At 38.4% G+C, this 22,854-nt stretch overlaps 1 protein-coding gene across 1 annotated transcript in view; it reads left to right on the top strand.

The window, feature by feature from the left end:
* LOC126354667 (THO complex subunit 1) overlaps positions 1 to 22,854 on the top strand; it is a 100,862-nt gene that overhangs the window by 54,004 nt on the left and 24,004 nt on the right. The window contains exon 8 of the mRNA XM_050004455.1: positions 8,638 to 8,767. Coding sequence (XP_049860412.1) covers positions 8,638 to 8,767 — 130 coding nt within the window. The remainder of the gene's footprint in view (positions 1 to 8,637; positions 8,768 to 22,854) is intronic.

A 22,854-nucleotide genomic window follows, 5' to 3' on the forward strand; every position in this document is an offset into this window, starting at 1 on the left:
GCCCTCCCAATAAGGTGGTATAAGGCCAATCTAGGCATAACATTGTAAAGCTATATGAAATGGAAGGAGTGAATCAGGGTGCTAGTAGGAAAAGCAAATTCTTGACTTTGTTTTATTGGGAGAATTATTGGGAAAGTGTAGCTCATCTATTGAGGAGACAGTGTATAGAATACTAGAGCAACCCATTCTTGAGACTGCTCATGTAGTTGAGATACCAGCCATGATGGTTCAAAGAAAGACATCAAAGCACTACACATTGGGGGCATTTATCCAGGTAGCTGACTCTGTGGGCTGCTCACAAGCGTTTTTTAGATTAGGTAACTTTCTGTCCAGTCCAGATAATGACAGCTGTAAGTGTAAGATCCAAAGTAATGCTCCCACCCCTCCCCCCTTCAAAGTTGAGAGTATCTGTGCTGAATTGCATGTGCATTAAGAGGCTGATCCGGAGAATTTTTTGTCATACATTGTTGCAGGTAATGAAACATGGGATCATCATATCCTGGTAGTTAACTGCTGAAGCATTCACAAAATAAAATTCCGCAGTTTGAAGGACTCCTGAAAAGAGGTGAAGATCACATAATACTAGGTATAGAAAGCTAATTGAAACCTGAAATTGATAGCAGTGAGATTTTTGGAGAAAATTTAAATGTATATCGAAAGGATGGGCCAGTAGGAAATGGAGGTGGTGTATCTGTCACAGTAGACAAGAAATTCATAGCCATTGAGATCGAAATTGAAGCTGCATGCAAGATTGTTTGAGCAAGTCTCAGTATCAGGGGTGGGCATAAAATGGCAATTGGATCTTTCTGTCGCCCACCAGACTCATCTCTTGATATAACCAAAAACTTTAGAGCAAACCTCCGTTCACTTTTAAGTAAGTTCCCCAATCAGACTGTAATCATCAGCGAAGACTTTAATCATTCAATAATCAACTGGAAAAATTAAAATGTTGTTAGTGGTGAATGTGACAAGACATTGTGTGAAACAATGCTAAACACCTTCTCTGAAAACTACCTATAACAGATGGTTCAAAACCCCACTCATTATGGAAATATATAGGCTCTAATGGCAACAAATAGATTTGACCACTTTGAGTATGTCTACATTGAAGCTGGTATTGGTGACCATGATGCAGTTGTGGCAACAATGATTACCAAAGTACAAAGGTTAACTAAAACAAGTAGAAAAATATAATATAGAAAGAAACTTCCACATGGGAAAAATATATTACAAACAAAGATTCCAAGACTTACCAAGCGGGAAAGTGCCGCTTTTTTATCGTGCCTGTCTACCGGTGCTTTCCCGCTTGGTAAGTCTTGGAATCTTTGTTTTTAAAACAAATAGAAAGATATATATGTTCAGTAAACTAGATAAAAAAAGTGGTGGTGTCATATCTCAGTGAGGAACTTTAAATTTTCAGCACAGGACAGGAGCATGTAGAGGAAATACGACTCAAGTTTAAAAGACTAGTTGACCATGCATTGGATAGATATGTATCCAGTAGAACAGTTCGTAATGGGAAGGACCCTCTGTGGTATACAGTCACTGTAAAGAAACAGGAACTACTGCATAATACCTGTAATATGTGTAAAACAAAACATAGGACTATAGATAGAGACATGCTCAATGGAACATGTTTGGTCATCAAGATAGCAAAGTGTGAAGCTTTCAAATGTCCCTTTACAAAGTTGCAATTGAAATTGGGAAACTCGTACAAAGGAAAATCTAGCAAAATTGCCTCAACTTAATCCTCATTCAATTGAAAAGATTAGTGAAATAAGTTTTGGTATTACTGGTGTTGAGAAGCAGCTGAAATCATTAAAATTGAACAAAGCTCCAGGGCCCAATGGAGCTCCTATCTGATTCTATACTGAATTTGTTACTGAGTTAGCTACCTTCCAACTATACTCAAAACCATGGCCAGTAGTTGGAAGAAAGCACAACACACAGGTTACACACATATACAAGAAGAATTGTAGAAGTGATCTGCAAAACTATTGCCCACTATTCTTGATATTGATTTGTTGTAGAATCTTAGAACAAATTCTGAGCTCAAACATAATGAGCTATCTTAAACAGTAATGTCTCCTCAATGCCAGCCTGCATGGATTCCAAAACCACTGATGATGTGAAATTCAGCTCACACTTTTCTCACAGGACATAACGAAAGCTTTGGCTCAAGGCAGTCAGATAGATGTAGTATTTCTTGATTTCCAAAAAGCATTTGTCTCAGTGCCACATATGTGCTCATTGCCAAAAGTACGATCATAAGCCACATCTAGTGAAACTTGTGACTGGATTGAGGACTTTTTGATTGGGAGGATGCAGTATTTTATCTTGGATGAAGAGTCATCATGAGATGCAAAATTAACTTTGGGTGCGCCCCAGGGAACTGTGTTTGCTGTTCATGTTGTATATTAATGAGCTTGCTGACAGTATTACAGTAACATCAGACTTTTTGCAGGAGATACAGTTACCTATAATGAATTACCATGTGAAAGATGCAGCATAAATATTCATTCAGATCTGGATAAGATTTGAAAGTGGCACAAAGATTGGTAACTTGCTTTAAATGCACAGACATGATAAATTGTGCACTTAAAGAAAAAAAAAAAATTACTATACCATGACTATAATATCTATGAATCACAGATGGAATTGGCCATCTCATACAAGTACCTGGGTCAAAAACTTTGTAGGGATAAGAAATGAAATGATCATATAGGCTCAGCCAATGGTAGATTTCAGTTTATTGGTAGAGTACTGGGGAAGTACAATCAGTCTACAAAGGAGATTGCTTACAAGTCACTCGTGCAACCCATTCTAGAATATTGCTTAACCCTCCCATTATGAAGCTTTTTCACACCTCTATTTTACCAAGTGTGGTATTAGGACTACCCCAAAAGAGTTTTGTGTTTTATTGTAATATTTGTTCTCAGATTTCGTTATTTCCATTGAATGGGTATTGGTGTGGTATTAGGACTACCCCAAAAGAGTTTTGTGTTTTATTGTAATATTTGTTCTCAGATTTCGTTATTTCCATTGAATGGGTTTATTTAGGATTGAAAAACAGCTTTTCAGGTTATTACAAGTATTTAATCAGATCACAGATACAAAGTACAAATTTTTTTTTATATCTTTCACTAAATTCAGTACTCAACGAACAGAAAATTAATAATGTATGTACTTCAACAGCCACTGCAATAAAATAACACAAGACTTTTTTCAACTTTTCAGTCAAGTACATTTTTGCACTGCATGCACTTCTCAGTAACAGTTTCTTCTCTGTGTATATTACCAACAGGTTTCTTGCACAGTACACAACAGAATCTTGTTTTCCGCTCTTCGTTTCTCTTGCAATCTTGACATCGTTGTGGTGTTGATAATTTGGAACACTGGGTCTGGATCACTGCTTTAGGAATTGCAATACCACAAGCTTTCATTGCATTTTGTACATCTTTATGAAGACCGTTGATATTTTTGGCTCTTTCTTCCATGTTGCCTTTGCTGAGTCCAAATGCCAGTTCAGTCATGAAGAGTTTACGTTGGCTTCAGTTATTCTTCTGCCATTCAGGAAATCTTGGAGTGCACAGAATATATGCATTCAGTGCTGCAATATCTATCATTTCCATGAAGATTCTTAGTGGCCACTGCCTCGTTCCTCTAACACAACTGTATTCTCTTGTCATTTTGTCCCCATTATGTACACCACCTTTGGTTTTGTTGTAGTGCAGTATGATTTTGGGTTTGTGTTCACTTTCTTCACCAATCACTTGTCTCTCATTATACTGAGTAGAGAGTAGTATTACTGTCTTTCCCATCTTTGGAACATAGGTAATTTCTGTTTGGCAAGAATTCCTTCAGAACCTCTTTCTTATTGGAACGGAAGGTACCAACCAATGTCATGTTTCGTTTTAGTGGTTCAGCAGCCAATGGAAAACTGGTGAAAAAATTATCAGTTGTTACACCATGACCATTATTCCGAAATGGTTCCATCAGATCCAAAACAACTCTCTGTCTCCTCCCTTCCCGAGTATTGTCCACTATTCCTGTGTAAATTTGGATCCGTAATAAGTAAGCTGTCTTCACATCAGCACAAATCCAAATTTTAATGGCGTATTTGCCAGGCTTGCTCTTCATATTAACCCTAAAAGGGCAGTTTCCTCGGTATGTTGCTAATCGTTCATCAGTAATCACGTAATCATAAGGATAGAAGTTTCTGCACAAGTTAGATCGAAATTTGTCGAACACTACCCTGATGGCTTGTAGCTTGTCCTTGGTTTCTTCAATTCTCTGTGCTCTTGTGTCTCTGTTGTCAAATCGCAAGAATTTCAGTATAGACAAAAATCGGTTTCTTGACATGGCAGCAGAAAAGAATGGTTGCCGAAAGGCAACATTACCCCCCCCCCCCCCCCCAAAGATCGGAAGCACTTGTGCGATGTCCATGAGTTCGACCAGCTCCTATTAGAATTGCTAATACAGCATACACTTCAGTTGCATTTATATCTCTCCATGTCGTTTTGTTCGAAGAATGAGCTGCATTCCACAAAGAAATTACTCCTTTGGCTTCCCTGTTCGTTTCTTTTACAATGATGCTCACGATTTCCGGTGAGATAAATAATAAAAATGACTCTGTTATTGTTTTGATTGTTTTTTCATCATTCACTGGACCAGGTGTTACGTTCAAAATGTTGCGACGTCGACGCAACCCACCTTTTGGTGGTTCACAAGAAAATTGTAGTCCACTTCTAGAAACAAACAAATCTCCAGTGTCTTCTTCATCATCCTCTTCTTCTTTTTGTTCTAATTGTTCACGTGAATGTATAGTGTGTTCTGATATTTCATCACCAACTTCATCTGATGCTATGAAATGGTCTTTGTCAAAAGGTTCCATATATTCATTCGGTTCATTATCAATGTCCCATTCATTTTCATCATCACTGACATCAGAATTGTATAGAATTTCCATGATCTCTTTGCTAGAAAGTCCTTTGGCCATCCTTAATTGCAGATGAAATACTGACTCGTGTAATGTCACCTCAACAGTGAACGTTAAATTCAGCTCAACAATAGTAACCAGCAACAGTAACAAACATTGGATCTGTGGCAAAACTCAACAAAGAAGATGAATGACAGATATATTTCCCAAAATCTTCTTTTTCTACAAATAAGAAAATAAGATGTTTCATACCAAGCACGGTAGTTTCACAATTCTACCAAGAAATGAATTGAATAACAATGATAAAGCCAAAATAATTAGACAGTTATGAGTGTGAATTCAACATCATTCATTTTAGTACAAAGTCATGAAACCACAGGCTTGTGACCCTTCAGATAACATTATTATAGGGAAATAATCAACCTGGGGGTAGTCAGAATACGCCGCTAGGTAATTCGAGGGTTAAGTGTGTGGAAGCTGTACCAAATAGAACCAACAGGGGATTTTGAACATATATGGAGGAAGGTGGCACAAATGGTCACAGGTCTGAATAAAAGTTTTCTTATTATCATGCTTCATCATAATGTTAAAAACCGCCTGGAGAAACCAATGTTTCAGTGACAGCTACAGTGGCCTCCTTTTGGGTTTCCAGGTAGGAGGGCACTGTAACTGTGGCCAAACTGTTAGTTTCTCCACAATAGCTTTTTACATTATGATACTCAGAAAACTTTTGCGTCAACTGACTTTGGCTTAGGAGGCCTGTCCAGTTATATGGTCACTGGTTTGTTTGATCCCTGGGAGAGTGTCACAGAGATGCTAAAGATACTTACAGGCAGACTCTTGAAGATCCAGTGGGATGCACTCTGCCATGTACTTCATCGTTGTTTGCAGAGAATAGATGGAGATGTAGGTGTAGAATTCAGATGTGTGCTTCTAGATTTGTTATCGTTAGATTCAATTAGCATGCAAATATTACAGAGTTGCTTTGTGAACTAGAATGGGAATCCTAGGACAGAAAACGACTCTCTTTTCGTAAGGCACAATTGCAGAAATTTAGAGAACCTTTATTTGAGGCTGGCTGCAGATTGATTCTAATACTGCCAATGTACATTTCGCACAAGGGCTACGAAGATAAGATGAGAGTTATTAGGGCTGGTATGGAGGCTTACGGACAGTGATTTTCCCCTCACGTTATATATGATTGTAACAGGAAAGGAAATGACTAGTAGTGTTGTGTGGTACTCTTTGCTGTGAAGCATAAAGGAGCTTGTGAAGTATGTATTTAGATGTAGATGTATACACTATGTGATCAAAAGTATCCAGACACCCCCAAAAACATACTTTTTCATATTATGTGCATTGTGCTGCCACCTACTGCCAAGTTCTCTATATCAGCGACCCCAGTAGCCAATAGACACTGTGAGAGAGCAGAATGGGGCCCTCTGTGGAAAACAGGGACTTCGAATCTGGTCACATGATTGGGTGTCACTCTTGCCATGTGTCTGTACGTGAGATTTCCATGCTCCTAAACATCCCTAGGTCCACTGTTTTCGATGTGATAGTGAGGTGGAAACGTGAATGGATGTGTACAGCACAAAAGCATACCATCTGTCCTCTTCTGTAGACTGACAGAGACCGCCGACTGTTGAAGAGGGTTGTAATGTGTAATAGGCAGACACCTAACCACACTGCCACACAGGAATTCCAAACTGCATCAGGATCTGCTACAAGTACTATGACAGTTTGGCAGGAGATGAGGAAACTTGGATTTCACAGTTGAGCAGCTGCTCATAATCCACTCAGCACACCAGTAAATACCAAACGACACCTCGCTTGGTCTAACGAGCATAAACGTTGGACGATTGAACAGTGGAAGAACGTTGTGTGGAGTGACGAATCATGGTACACAATGTAGTGATCTGATGGCAGGGTGTGGGCATGGCGAATGCCTGGTGAGCATCATCTGCCAGCATGTGTAGTGCCAACAGTAAAATTCAAAGATGGTGGTGGTATGGTGTGGTCGTGTTTTTCATGGAGGAGGCTTGCATCCCTTGTTGTTTTGTGCGGCACTATAACAGCACAGGCCTACACTGATGTTAGCACCATCTTGCATCCCACTGTTGAAGAGCAATTTGGGGATGGTGACTGCATCTTTCAACACGATCGAGCACCTTTTTATAATGCACGGCCTGTGGCAGGGTGGTTACATGACAATAACATCCCTGTAGTGGACTGGCCTGCACAGAGTCCTGACCTGAATCATATAGAACACATTTGGGATGTTTTGGAAGACCGATTTCATGCCAGGCCTCACCGACCAACATTGATTCCTCACCTTAGTGCAGCACTCTGTGAAGAATTGGCTCTCATTCCCCAAGAAACCTTCCAGCACTTGATTGAATGTATGCCTGTGAGAGTGGAAGCTGTCATCAAGGCTAAGGGTTGGCCAACACCGTGTTGAATTCCAGTATTACCGATGGAGGGCGCCATGAACTTGTAAGTCATTTTCAGCCAGGTGTCTGCATACTTTTGATCACATAGTGTAGATGTAGATGTAGAACTTACATATCCAAAATAAAAAGCCAGCAGGATTACTGCTTTTTAGTTACCAGGAGAATATCTCAACCTCCTTAGAGGTTGTATTTTTGTAAATAAGAATAATGTGGAAGAAAATATAATGCACTGTATTTGGCCAAATATTAGTTGGTGCAATGCTAGCAGTCACTATGAGGAAGTAGTCATCAAATTTTGTGACCAGTGATTTGAATGTGTCACAGTTTCTGCCAGGTCTATTTTCTGTGGGTCGTTCTGGCTGACAGGTTGTGATCAGGCCATTATGAAGTCAGGCATAAATTTCAGGACAGATGGGAGACTACATGTGTATGGTGACTGGCCAGCTTTACCTTGATGATGAATATTTCACCAGTGTTGCACCTGAAGTGTGTGAAACTGGTTGGGTGTACAGAGCAGACATTACACTTATGTCTTTCACTGTCTTTTGTTTGGATCCCAGACAATACACAACTGTCATATTAGATTTGTAATTGTCTCCTGTAACATGGTGCTGTATCTCATTCTCTTCTTCATTGTCACCGGACTTGAATTGCCTTCTCAACTTCCAAAACATTTTAAAATCTACTTACATTATTCATACAAAAATGTATTAACTTTTCCCATTTTTTTGTATAATTATAGTGTATCTACTAGTAAGTACAAAATTAAACCAATAGAATTATTACTTCCTTCTACTCACACTATGTTGTGTGTATGGATTCAGCTCAAACAGTCATGACCAGTTTTGCTCTCTATTATTATCTTCATGTCCAGAGTGTATACACAGACTATTACGAAACACTGCATTTCTCATTGAGAAAGAAATGCCTTACAAGTTAGTAAAATTAATGATTCCACCATGCTGAAATGCAATTTTTTATCATCATTTTGCAAACTGCTTTTGGTTATGAGAAGCGCATGTAGTTTGTATTTGAATACTAGAACCAGTATAGTATACTGACCTTTTCAGTCTTTGAGATTATGGGCAATAGTCTGACAAGTGAGTACAGAATTTCAGAACTCGGTTATGTACAGTATGTTAACTTGTTTTAGTGTAATTGCCCATCCCCCTCCCTCTGTTGTAATATTTGTAATGGCAACATTCCCTTGTATACCAGTTACTTGATTACATAATTATGTTCCAGTGAGAGCCACGAACTGAAGACAGATCAAGTAGAGTGGGTCAAAGAAACCACAGACATGGTTTACAATCTGCTGGCAGAAACACCACCAGATGGTCCTTCATTTGTGAGGGCAGTGAAACATATACTTAAGGTATGTGTGTAAGTTTTTATTAAGAAAAGAATAATTTTAAAAACTTCAGGCTAAATAAAGTAAAAGTAAAATCACTTCGTTTCAGGTGGCAGCAGTGTAATAAATACAAACAAAAACTAACTTGAACTTTAGATTTAAGAACAAGAGATTTCATCATCTAGCAAAAGAAATGGAATTACATAATTATGTACTATAATCTTTTTTTTTTAATTTTTCCCTTTCACCTGCGTTTTCCATTCTTTGTTTTTGTTCTTCAGTTATTTCTTTTTTCGCCAGCTCCATTTTTTTGCTTATTCTTTCCATTATCTAAAACTGACCACTTACATTATTTAAATTATATTGGGCTCCTCTTTCCGTATCCTCACATTGAAACTGCCTTATCAGATTTTCTAATATTGTCTGTTAGCAGTGTTCAATTGTTAGATTCCCTCTCATCGTGTCTCATTATTTACCCTGTGACAGAGATTATTGGGTAGCTTCTGTAAGTTTTTGGGTAATTCTGTTTCTTCCACATATTTACACTTTTTTCTGGATGAAGGGATCAGTTATTTAATAAACTCTCCTTCTTACCGCCATTTTTGAATGCACATTATTCTGTTATAATTTTTTAACAAGTCTTTTTTTTACTTTACTTGCTGTTTCATTATAACTTTTTTCAACATGTGTTGACTAAATGTTCTGCAACGCGTATGTGTGTGTCCACTCGTGTGTGTGTGTGTGTGTGTGTGTGTGTGTGTGTGTGTGTGTGTGTGTGTGAGAGAGAGAGAGAGAGAGAGAGAGAGAGAGTCATACTCAGATAAAATGCAGTAACCTTAATCTTTTAGTTTTATTTGCAGTTCCAATGTAATAAATAGCTATCTTGCTGTGATAAGTTAATAATTTAAATACCTTCACAAAATTTAATGGTGCCACACACAGTTGTGTGTATGTATAACTTTATTTTGTGTGACTGAATAATTTGCTGCAATGGAACTGTAAACGAAACTAAAAGATCAGTGTTACTGTATGTCGTCTGAGTATGATGAAATATGATAATCAATTGCAGAAGATAAACGTTTCTATATCCTGTTCTTAGACAGACTACAACTATGTCCTTATAAATGAGCAAATCAGATACACAAAATATTGCACTGCATAAGCATAAGCATAAGCAAACTAGGGTAGCTGAAGACAAAAGCTGGATGGACAGGAAAATAAGCAAACAGAAGAGTAATAATGTGCTAAAGTACCTTTGATAAAGTAAATACGATTTCCAAAATCAAGCTTGCAATATGTCCAAAAAGGAAAGTTTGCAATTTTTGTGTACTGCCACTTTAGACTTTACCAAGTAAACCAATCAGAAATTGATAGTTATTCAGTGAACACTGGAGCATTGCATGTTGGGAATTGTTAGGAGGGACAGGGAACAAAGCCGGCCGCTGTGGCCGAGCGGTTCTAAGCGCTGCAGTCTGGAACCATGCTGCTGCTATGGTCACAGGTTCAAATCCTCCCTCGGGCATGGATGTGTGTTATGTCCTAGGTTAGTTAGGTTAATTAGTTTTAAGCCTAGGGGACTGATGACCTCAGATGTTAAGTCCCATAGTGCTTAGAGCCATTTTTGAGCAGGGAACAAACAAATTAACCAGAGAATGGGCTGGTGTATTAGATGTAATTATGACTATAATCAGGTGCAGATCATAGTTCAGGAATTTGAGGCAGAGCTGCCCCAAAATAGATATTAACATGTATTTATCAGCAATTTAGTACAGGATTTAAATTATCATGGCACATTTCAAATATTTCACACAGGAATGTTGGCAATGAGGGTTTTTTGGAATGTTTATATTGATTGATTTTTTTTGAATGGGTAGTAGTTAGTCTTAAGACTGCACCTTGAAATGCCAATTACCTCTATGCAGTAGAGGCTTGGTGGCTTGGTTTCTACTGAGTACAGCTTGTATGGGCCTTCTGAAGACTCGGCTAGCAGGGCCTATGGGTGTCCTACCAACTTCCCGACAGTATTCAAGTTCTACTGCATACATCAAAAGGGAATGAACAGAGAAGCTGAAACTTCAATATTGAATCCTGTCTCTAGATATCTCTGTATGCTTTGTTGCAGTTTATCACTTAAACTATATCTTTTCTTAATACACAAGTATAAATAAGTAAACCAACAAATGCGGAATGCTAGTTTCACAAACACTTAAATCAACATGGTGGCTGTTCAGTTTGCTTCCATCAGGCAGTCACAATACAAAACCTGTGATGTCATGGAAACATCACTGTTTTGTCTCGCAAACTTGTAAACACTGTGGATTGAACACATACAAAACATTAAACATCTCAAGTTTAGAACTGAACACTCAAAAAACATTAAGCCTGCAATGTAGCATTGTTAGAATCCTACTTAGACAATGAAAGAATGTTGTTTAGATGACACATTTCAAAGGAATTATGGGCAAAGTTTAAACTGATATAAGTTTAAACTGATTATAACTTATGCTCTAGAAAGTATATGTTGAGTATGTGAATTAAGGTCAGAAAAGATCCACCGTGGTTTAACAGCAAAATTTGGAAAATGCTGAGAAACCAGAGATTTTGCACCCTCATATTCAAAAAGAATGTGAAAAGGTTGACGGGCAAAAGATAGTAGACATTTGTGTGACTGTAAAAAGGACTGTGTGTGAAGCTTTCACCAGAAAACCTTACTGAAGGACCTTGCCGACAACCCAAGAAAATTCTGGTTCTATGTAAAATCAGTAAGTGGGTCGAAGGCTTCTGTCTAGTCACTCATCATCCTGTCTGGTGTGGCAATAGAAAGCAGCAAAACGATAGCTGATGTTTCAAATTTCACATTTACAAAATCATTCATGTAAGAAGATCACATGGATATACCATTGCTTGTCCATTGCACAGACTGCCATATGAAGAACATTGAAAAAGGCATCCCTGGCACTGAGAAGCAATGCAAATGGGAATTCCTGTAACAAAGACAATTTCTTTTTGTGAAGCATTATTGAGAAAATTTAGAGAAGAGGCATGTGTAGTTGGCTGCAGAACAATTCAACTGTTGTCAACATACATTTCACGCAAGAAATGTGAAGACGGTATAGAGAAATTAGAGCTCATACAGAGGCATATAGCAGTCGTTTTCCCTTGCTCCATTAGCGACTGGAATACGAAAGGAAATGTCTAGTAGAGGTACATGTACCCTCCGCCTTACACCATAGGGCGAGTTACAGAGTATGTCTGTAGATGTAGATACTCTGCATTAAAAATCTCTCCAAGATGCATGTTTTAGTTTGATTTGTTGTGATAGGGTGTTAGGAAATGTGACATCGGCAGATAAATATGCTACTTACAGATCTTATCTTGGAGTTAGCTTTTTGTGTTGTTTAATAGTTGATTATGAAATGGGAAGAAGATGCAACAGTACGTATACTTCTTGAATTGGGAAGGAGATGCAACAGTACGTATACTTCTTGCTAGAATGTGATATTGTGTCAAAATTTTAACTACCAGTAATTGACTGCAAGGGAAAGAGATGAAATGGCATAAAGTTACTTATCACCAGACTTTGAACCATTATCCTCATTTAAATTCCAAACCTTCCCTTGTTGTTTAACTGAGTGGAGGGCATGTGGCACACTTAATGGTGATCCATCTGATGTGTGGAGATTCTTTCACAGTCATTTACACTTAGCAGATATAATTAGGGCACAGGTGTCATACTTTTTGAAGGAAGGTGCCATTGTGCACAAAGGAAAAAAAAACCTTTATAATTAGGTGGCTAAACTTACCCTCGTAGTTTTCCATCTGAAAATTGTATATGACTTTTTAGTAAGAGTTGTAATTCTCCAAAAACAGTTCCTGTGCTATTTGGCACATGTGTGTTTGCTTGTGCATGTGCTACTTCTAATATTATGCTAATTCAACTTCTTCACATTCTGTTAGACAATATTTTAATACACAGTATTCCTAGAATCTCCATACTGTTACTTACAAGCCTGACAAGATGTTTTTACACTACAGTCATAACGTGTCAATGCGTCTCATATAGTATCACAAATTTATTCCTTTACTTATTGTAAGTTATGAATAAAAAAGTTGCTGACATTGTAAGTGACAATAACTGTAGCACATTTTACAGTTAATCACTGCTTAGGAAGTAATGACAGAATATAGTGTTGTTGTACAATCCATGCCCAGAAGCTAAGATCTGACAGTGTTAACAGATGTCAACACTGGAACATATATGCAGAAGAAATTAGAAAGAATTAGTAGTTTTCATCTGGTGGTCTCTCAGTACTGTGAATGTAGCCATTTAGGACAAATTCACAAGAGAGAGAAAAGTTTTTACACTCTGTGCCATCAATCGCAAAGCATATTCTATGAAAAGATTTTTTTTCACTCTGTAGCAGAGTCAGGCAGTACCCATTTGTATATAGTACGACACGGAATGAGTGAAAATCGTGAGGAGTAACCGGAAGATGATGTAGACTACTGAGTGAAATCTGACTTTCTGTGCTATGTTTCATGATGACTGTTTATGCCAAAACTGACTGAAAGTGGTTGCCATGCCACTAAATTGAATACATGCTTCTTGTAGATATCCAACACAGTTGACAAACTGTCAGCCAGAAGCTCAGTTTTTCCAGAGCATGCACAAGAGGTGCACTTAAGTACCTGACATCTGAACACAAAATAAAATTCCCCAGTGGCATTGACATTATATTGGTAATACCATTATGCAGTTGGCCATATGCTAAGGAGTACTGTCTCTGTTGACAAACTGAGAATGACACGTCAGTTGAGCGGTGAGTGAACTCACAGTTTTGTGGATCGTCCCGGTGGACCAAGCTTGAATAAAAAAAGGTTCCAAGAAAAATCAGGTGCACTACCTTTGTGAATTGAGACAGTTTTGTCATCACTTTTATATCAATGTAGTACTGAAACACTGTGCTAAAAGCTTTGGTTGGCAACTCGGGACAGGCAATGTTGAAAGCACTGTGTTATTGGATAACAAGGCACAGTACTGCACAGTTTAGTGGAGATAATATTGTTAGACGTAGTTTTAAGTTGTGAGTTCTTCAGTTCTCACACCTCACCTATTAGGCCCTTTCTTTCTTCAAGTAAGAAAGTTTGTAGATCAACAGTGTTTTAATTTGCAGTGAACATTTGTAACACCTCAAGTCTGCCCCATAGTTGCATTACTTAAATGGGTTTCTTTTATGTTTTCTGCCTCTGACAGTTTGTGCAAGCTTACTGACAGTTTGTGCAAGCTTGCTTTGTCTGCGTTTATCGCAAATCTCTTGACCAACACAAAGTGCCAAGTGACTGGAAAAAAGCGCAGGTGACTCTTGTGTATAAAAAGGGTAAAATATATCCTTAACTTTGGTTTGCTGCAGGATTCTAGAGCATATTCTGAGTTTGAAAATAATAAATTTCGTAGAGAACGAAAAGCTCATGTCCCCAAATCAGTATGGCTTTAGAAAGCATTGCTCGCGTAAAACCCAGCTTGCTCTTTTCTCACATGATATACTGGGAACTATGCATGAAGGACAACAGGCAGATTCCATATTTCTAGATTTCTGAAAACCATTTGCCACAGTACTCTACTGTAGACTGTTAACGAAGATACATGCATACGGAGTAGGCTGCTAGATATTGACTAGCTCGAAGACTTCATAAGTAATGGAACCCAGTATGTTGTTCACAATGACGAGTGTTCAATGGAGACAGAGGTGACATCAGAAGTGCCCCAGAGAAGTGTGATAGTGCTGTTGCTATTTTCTATATACATACATGATCGGGCAGATGGGGTGGGCAGCAGTCTGCAGTTGTTCGCTATTGATGCTGTGGTGTACAGGAAGATGTTGAAGATAAGTGACTGTAGGCTGATACAAAGTGACCTAGACAAAATTTCTATTTGGTGAGATGAATGGCAGGTAGCTCTTAATGTAGAAAAATGTAAGTTACTGTGGACGAGTATCAAAAACAAACCCTTAAGGTATGTATGCCGCATTAGTAGTGTCCTGCTTGACACAGTCACGTTGTTTAAATATCTGGGCATAGCATTCTGAAGTGATCTGGAATGGAACAAGTATGTGAGGATTGTGGTAGGGAGGCGAATGGTTGACTTTGGTTTATTGGGAGAATTTTAGAAAAGTGTAGTTCATCTGGAAAGGAGCCTGCTTACAGGACACTATTACAACCTGTTCCTGAGTAGTGCTCGAGTGTTTGATATCCACACCAGGTAGGATTGAAAGCAGACATCGAAGCAATTCAGAGGTGAGCCACTAGATTTGTTACCGGCAGGTTCGATCAGCATGCAAGTGTTATGGATATGCTTTAGAAGCTTACTTGGGAATCCTTGGAGGGAAGAAGACATTCATTTCGAAGAACACTACATAGAAAGTTTAGAGAACTGGCATTTGAAGCTGACTGCAGAACGATCCTACTGCTGCCAATGTACATTTTGCATAGCAACCATGAAGATAAAATATGAGTAATTAGGGCTCATAGGTAGGCATATAGATAGTCGTTTTTCCCTCGCTATACTTGCGAAACAGAAAGGAAATGACTAGATGTGGTATAGGATACCCTCCGCCATGCACTGTACAGTGGCTTGTGGAGTATATATGTAGATTTAGATATAGATGTAGCTGTAGATTATTATATCACACTCTAGTGAAAGGAAAAAAAGATGTAACAGCATTATTATTACTGTTGTTGTTGTTGTTGTGGTCTTCAGTCCTGAAACTGGTTTGATGCAGCTCTCCATCCTACTCTATCCTGTGCAAGCTTCTTCATCTCCCATTACCTACTGCAACCTACGTCCTTCTGAATCTGCTTAGTGTAGTCATCTCTTGGTCTCCCTCTACGATTTTTACCCTCCACGCTGCCCTCCAATACTAAATTGGTTATCCCTTGATGCCTCAGAACATGTCCTACCAACCGATCCCTTCTTCTGGTCAAGTTGTGCCACAAACTTCTGTTCTCTCCAATCCGATTCAATACTTCCTCATTAGTTATGTGATCTACCCATCTGATCTTCAGCATTCTTCTGTAGCACCACATTTCGAAAGCTTCTATTCTCTTCTTGTCCAAATTAATTATCGTCCATGATTCACTTCCATACATGGCTACACTCCATACTAATACTTTCAGAAATGACTTCCTGACACTTAAATCTATACTCTATGTTAACAAACTTCTCTTCTTCAGAAACGCTTTTCTTGCCATTGCCAGTCTACATTTTATATCCTCTCTACTTCGACCATCATCAGTTATTTTGCTCCCCAAATAGCAAAACTCCTTTACTACTTTAAGTGTCTCACTTCCTAATCTAATTCCCTCAGCATCACCCGACTTAATTCGACTACATTCCATTAGCCTCATTTTGCTTTTGTTGATGGTCATCTTATATCCTCCTTTCAAGACACTATCCATTCCGTTCAACTGCTCTTCCAAGTCCTTTGCTGTCTCTGACAGAATTACGATGTCATCGGCGAACCTCAAAGTTTTTATTTCTACTCCATGGATTTTAATACCTACTCCCAATTTTTCTTTTGTTTCCTTTACTGCTTGCTCAATATACAGATTGAATAACATCGGGGATAGGCTACAACCCTGTCTTAATCCCTTCCCCACCACTGCTTCCCTTTCATGCCCCTCGACTCTTATAACTGCCATCTGGTTTCTGTACAAATTGTAAATAGTCTTTCGCTCCCTGTGTTTTACCCCTGCCACCTTCAGAATTTGAAAGAGAGTATTCCAGTCAACATTGTCAAAAGCTTTCTCTAAGTCTACAAATGCTAGAAACGTAGGTTTGCCTTTTCTTAATCTAGCTTCTAAGATAAGCCGTAGGGTCAGTATTGCCTCACGTGTTCCAACATTTCTACGGAATCCAAACTGATCTTCCCCGAGGTCGGCTTCTACCAGTTTTTCCATTCGTCTGTAAATAACTCGCGTTAGTATTTTACAGCTGTGACTTATTAAACTGATAGTTCGGTAATTTTCACATCTGTCAACACCTGCTTTCTTTGGGATTGGAATTATTACATTCTTCCTGAAGTCTGAGGGTATTTCGCCTGTCTCATACATCTTGCTCACCAGATGGTAGAGTTTTGTCAGGACTGGCTCTCCCAAGGCCGTCAGTAGTTCCAATGGAATGTTGTTGACTCCGGGGGCCTTGTTTCGACTCAGGTCTTTCAGAGCTCTGTCAAACTCTTCACGCAGTATCATATCTCCCATTTCATCTTCATCTATATCCTCTTCCATTTCCATAATATTGTCCTCAAGTACATCGCCCTTGTATAGACCCTCTATATACTCCTTCCACCTTTCTGTTTTCCCTTCTTTGGTTAGAACTGGGTTTCCATCTGAGCTCTTAATATTCATTCAAGTGGTCCTCTTTTCTCCAAAGGTCTCTTTAATTTTCCTGTAGGCAGTATCTATCTTACCTCTAGTGAGATAAGCCTCTACATCCTTACATTTGTCCTCTAGCCATCCCTGCTTAGCCATTTTGCACTTCCTGTCGATCTCATTTTTGAGACGTTTGTATTCCTTTTTGCCTGCTTCATTTACTGCATTTTTATATTTTCTCCTTTCATCAATTAAATTCAATATTTCTTCTGTTACCCAAGGATTTCTACTAGCCCTAGTCTTTTTACCTACTTGATCCTCTGCTGCCTTCACTACTTCATCCCTCAAAGCTACCCATTCTTCTTCTACTGTATTTCTTTCCCCCATTCCTGTCAATTGCTCCCTTATGCTCTGGTTCTTTTAGTTTATCCAGGTCCCATCTCCTTAAATTCCCACCTTTTTGCAGTTTCTTCAGTTTTAATCTACAGGTCATAACCAATAGATTGTGGTCAGAGTCCACATCTGCCCCTGGGAATGTCTTACAATTTAAAACCTGGTTCCTAAATCTCTGTCGTACCATTATATAATCTATCTGAAACCTGTCACTATCTCCAGGCTTCTTCCATGTATACAGCCTTCTTTTATGATTCTTGAACCAAGTGTTACCTATGATTAAGTTGTGCTCTGTGCAAAATTCTACCAGGCTGCTTCCTCTTTCATTTCTTTGCCCCAGTCCATATTCACCTACGACATTTCCTTCTCTCCCTTTTCCTACTACCGAATTCCAGTCACCCATGACTATTAAATTTTCGTCACCCTTCACTATCTGAATAATTTCTTTTATTTGATCATACATTTCTTCAATTTCTTCGTCATCTGCAGAGCTAGTTGGCATATAAACTTGTACTACTGTAGTAGGTGTGGGCTTCGTATCTATCTTGGCCACAATAATGCGTTAACTATGCTGTTTGTAGTAGCTTACCCGCATTCCTATTTTCCTATTCATTATTAAACCTACTCCTGCATTACCCCTATTTGATTTTGTGTTTATAACCCTGTAGTCACCTGACCAGAAGTCTTGTTCCTCTTGCCACCGAACTTCACTAATTCCCACTACATCTAACTTTAACCTATCCATTTCCCTTTTTAAATTTTCTAACCTACCTGCCCAATTAAGGGATCTGACATTCCACGCTCCGACCCGTAGAACGCCAGTTTTCTTTCTCCTGATAACGACATCCTCTTGAGTAGTCCCCGCCCGGAGATCCGAATGAGGGACTATTTTACCTCCGGAGTATTTTACCCAAGAGGATGCCATCATCATTTAATCATACAGTAAAGCTGCATGCCCTCGGGGAAAATTACGGCTGTAGTTTCCCCTTGCTTTCAGCCGTTCGCAGTACCAGCACAGCAAGGCTGTTTTGGTTATTGTTACAAGGCCAGATCAGTCAATCATCCAGACTGTTGCCCCTGCAACTACTGAAAAGGCTGCTGCCCCTCTTCAGGAACCACACGTTTGTCTGGCCTTTCAACAGATACCCCTCCGTTGTGGTTGCACCTACGGTACGGCTACCTGTATCGCTGAGGCACGCAAGCCTCCCCACCAGCGGCAAGGTCCATGGTTCATGGGGGGAAGTTATTATTACTATACAAGTGTTATGTGGGTTTCTAATGAAAATATCATAGTTATTCAAGAAAGCACAAGTTTCTGTGACATTTCTAAGGAAATTAGATGAGATTTACTTATTATTGGCATTTCAGTTGTCATGGTCATCTGTCCAAAGAATGGATTGATGTAGCTCTCTGTGTTAATCTATCCTTTGCACGCCTCTTCATTTCTGCATAACTGCTGCAAATTACATCCATTTGAGCTTGCTTACTATATTTGAATCTTTACAGTTTTTAATCCCCTCATTTCCCTCCGTTACCAAATTGATGATTCCTTGATGCTGCAGGGCATGTCCTACCAACCAATCTTCTCCTTTAGTTAAGTTGTGCCATGAACCTCTTTTCTTCCCTGTTTGATTCAGTACCTTCTCACTAGCATTCAATCTATCCGTCTAATGTTCAGCATTTGTCCGTAACATACATTTCAAAAGCATCTGTTCTTGTCTGAACTGTTTATCATCCACATTTCAGTTCTATATAAGGCTTCTAACAGTCCCATCACCACCAGTCCAATTGACACGAAAATATTATAATGATGTAGTCAAAGTGTTCACATTTAATTGTCACAGTTATCTGACAGATAAATGTACAACTGTATGTGATAGGAAACAACATTGTAGAATTTCACCTTAAGTAATGGTTTTTATCTTAAGTATTGGTTGTTATTGTAACAAAAATCATTTTAATACTCATCTTAATTTTTTGAAGAATCTATGCCACAACTTCTTGTTTTTAATTTTTGTAAATTTGCTAAAGAGAGTCCCTTTTAAATAGACACTGATTTCAGTAATGAGATTTCATTGCTTTTCATAGTTTTAGAATTATAAAAAAAATTGGCATTCATGTTACATAATATGTTCACACTGAGCAATTCAAAAAATAAAACTCCACTTCGTCTCACATGAAAGCGAGTCCTAGACCAACTTATCATACTTGAATACTGATCAAAGAGTATGTTATATGAAAACCAAACAAAGATAGGACAACTCATCAGTGCTGAGCACTGGTGATATGTTTTTAAGTGCAAGCCTGAGTTAACATTCACAAAGAAAACAATATTCAGGATATAAACAAAATTTACAGCAATAGAATCATTATATTTTTTTGAACGTAAGTTTGGAATTGAATTTTCACAACTAAATAATACAAAATGCTGAAATATCTGCCAGTTACTGATGAAAGAAACATTTGGCATTTTATAGGATAGTTAACATTCTTAGAAGCCAAAGATGAAAATTGATTTCAAAAATATGACAGAAAATATTGGAAAGAATGAAATTTCAACTGAATGTTCCCAAACCATATTTTGATCCCAAAAGCTCCCTTTTTGAACATCAGATAGCAGTTTTTGAAAAACATATTTGAAGAATGAATGGAATTGGAAATCTCATCAACTACTAGTGAATAGAGGTACTTATGATACAGATTCATTATAGACTGCACACCAGGCAAACAAATTTCTCTTTTTCATAAATGCTTTTGTTGCTGTTCCCACTCTGTATTTTATATCCTCTCTTTGGCTGTCATAGTTATTTTGCTGCCCATATAACAAAACTCATCTACTACAGGGGGTGGGCGAAAATATAAAAACACCAACATATTACCAAGCCATATGGTGTAGGAAAATGGTTGGCATTCAAAACAGATTCCAGTTGCCTTGGAATGGGTAAATATGATTCTGTATGGTTTCCATAGGAATCTTTCTTCGTGAAACATAGTGGCTAATTCAGGTAATGATGTAGAGGTGAATAGTGATCATGCACCCATCCCTCCAAAATAAACTACAAAGTTTCAATAATATTCTGATCTGGTGACTGTGGTGGCCAGGGGAGATGTGACAGTTCATAGTTGTGTTCACAAAACCAGTGCTGGATGATGAAAGCTTTGTGAATATGGGCCATGTCATCTTGGAACACAACATCACTGCTGGGGAAAAAGCGTACCATGGGATGGACTTGACGAGCCAAAATTTTTATACATTCCTTGGCTGTAATGCCATAGAGTACCAGGACATAGCTACCAATATCATTGCCGAACCCCAGCCATGTTTCACTACTGGAACACAAGTGTGGCCAGTGTGCAGCAAGGCACATCCGATCAAAAAACTTTTGTAGTCCACGGTTAATGGCTTCAGCACCATGTTTCCCTGTTACAAGCATTTGCATCACTGATGAGTGGTTGTGGAATTCAAGCTTATCCTGCAGTTCCCAGATTGTGAGGCTCCCTTCATGTTGTTTCGGTGCTGAGAGGGTACAAAAATGTAACATTCAGTTCTGCAGTGACTTTTGCAGCTGTCATCCTCTCTTATTTTTCATTACAGTCCTCTTCAGTGACTGTCTGTTGTGATTGCTCAGCACACACTTTCGTCTGTGTTGTGACTTAGTGGATGATGTTTTTCCACTTTCCCTGTATGTGATATTAATCTTCGGTATGGTACCTCATGAAACACCAGATACTTCGGCTCCCTTGGTTGTAGTACCATCTGCTACACAAGCATCAACAATTTGCCCACATTCAAATTTGCTTAACTCTGACAGAGTGCATTCACAACGTCACAGAAGACTGTCTTGACCACAACTGACACTTGTGATGTATTGAGGACATTGCACAGATATCATTCATGGTCAAATATAACAGCACAACCTGCAGGCTTGGCTAGCATCTGAATTTATGTTCAAGCATGTATTTTTCGGGATGTCTTCAGATTTTTGCCCAACCCTTGTATTTCTAGTGTCACATTAACACAGGATACACCCAATTTCATATATTTCAATGTGACTGTGGATTGTGTACTCTAACATTGTTATTTCAGTACTAAGTAATATGCAGAGGCTATTTCTAACTTGCTAGTAATGAATTAATCTCATATCTCACTACACAAAATTAACTTTAAAGAAACTGGAGTATACAAATATATGTAACAAATTGTTGTGATTTTACTATCTTTTATCATTTCCAGAATTACTCCAATATGAAACTTCAAATTTACATGCCGCAATGTTCAGCATCGTTGGACTTAGTCTGTTACATTAATGAATAATGAGGTCTCCTTTTGTAGATGTACAAAATCATTGAACAGCTGGTGTGGAAAGACACCATCCAGGACATCCTCTGGTTTTTCTCTGATGCTTTTCTGTCTTGACTCTAAGAAGCAATGCCTAACTCACAAATGGCAAAACAAATATGGTCCACGTTTCTACTCAAGCATCCACCACAATCCTGATCTCTCCCCATGCTACTTCCATATTTGTGGAGCTCTGAAGAAAGACATTTGTGGCCATTGATTTCCTTTGGACAAAGAGGTGCATGCCAGGTGCAATCTTGGTTCTGTAGGTAACTGCAAACATTTCTCCATGAAGGCGTTGCCTGTCTTGTTTCACAGTGGGATATATGTATTAACAATAATGACTTTTGAAATAGTAAACAATTTACTTACTTTTTTCCATCTGTCACTTTTTCGTTTGACTGCCCCTTATGGATGTAAGTTTTCCATGGTTTCCATGAAACATTTGAGGCAAATGCAAGAATGATACCTTTGTACTTCATCTATTATGACCTCCTCATTAAAAAAATATTAGTTTTGACATATATAGGCATGGTGACTATAAGAATAACTAAATGGAAGTTCATAAAATTGGACATGTACTGGGTGGATGCAATATTTGTGACAGGTTAATGATGTACTGGACTGGAAGTTGATCAAGATCCCTGTATTTTGTGGGAGTTGCTTTTTTGCCTGATTGTACCAGTCAGGTAATTACTGATTAAAAGTCGAACAACCTTAATTTTAGGATAAAAGTTACCACATACTGGCCTTTTTTATACTTCTTATTCACTAGAATTCATGTTATTTTAGGAAAGAATCTACTGAACTATTGAAATTTTCTTGCCACAGACCATTTACATGTGCTGTTATAGATAGTAGATTATATATATTGAGGACTCAATGTGCAGTGTGCAACTTTTGAGAAAGGAATGTGAGGCAGATAAGGCTTGATTCTACCAGGTTAACTGGTATTGGTCTGGTATACTGGCTAGCGTAAGTGAATTTTTGAGACAGTTTCCCACACTTG

Source organism: Schistocerca gregaria, chromosome 3, assembly GCF_023897955.1.
Source record: "Schistocerca gregaria isolate iqSchGreg1 chromosome 3, iqSchGreg1.2, whole genome shotgun sequence".
Lineage (NCBI taxonomy): Eukaryota > Metazoa > Arthropoda > Insecta > Orthoptera > Acrididae > Schistocerca > Schistocerca gregaria.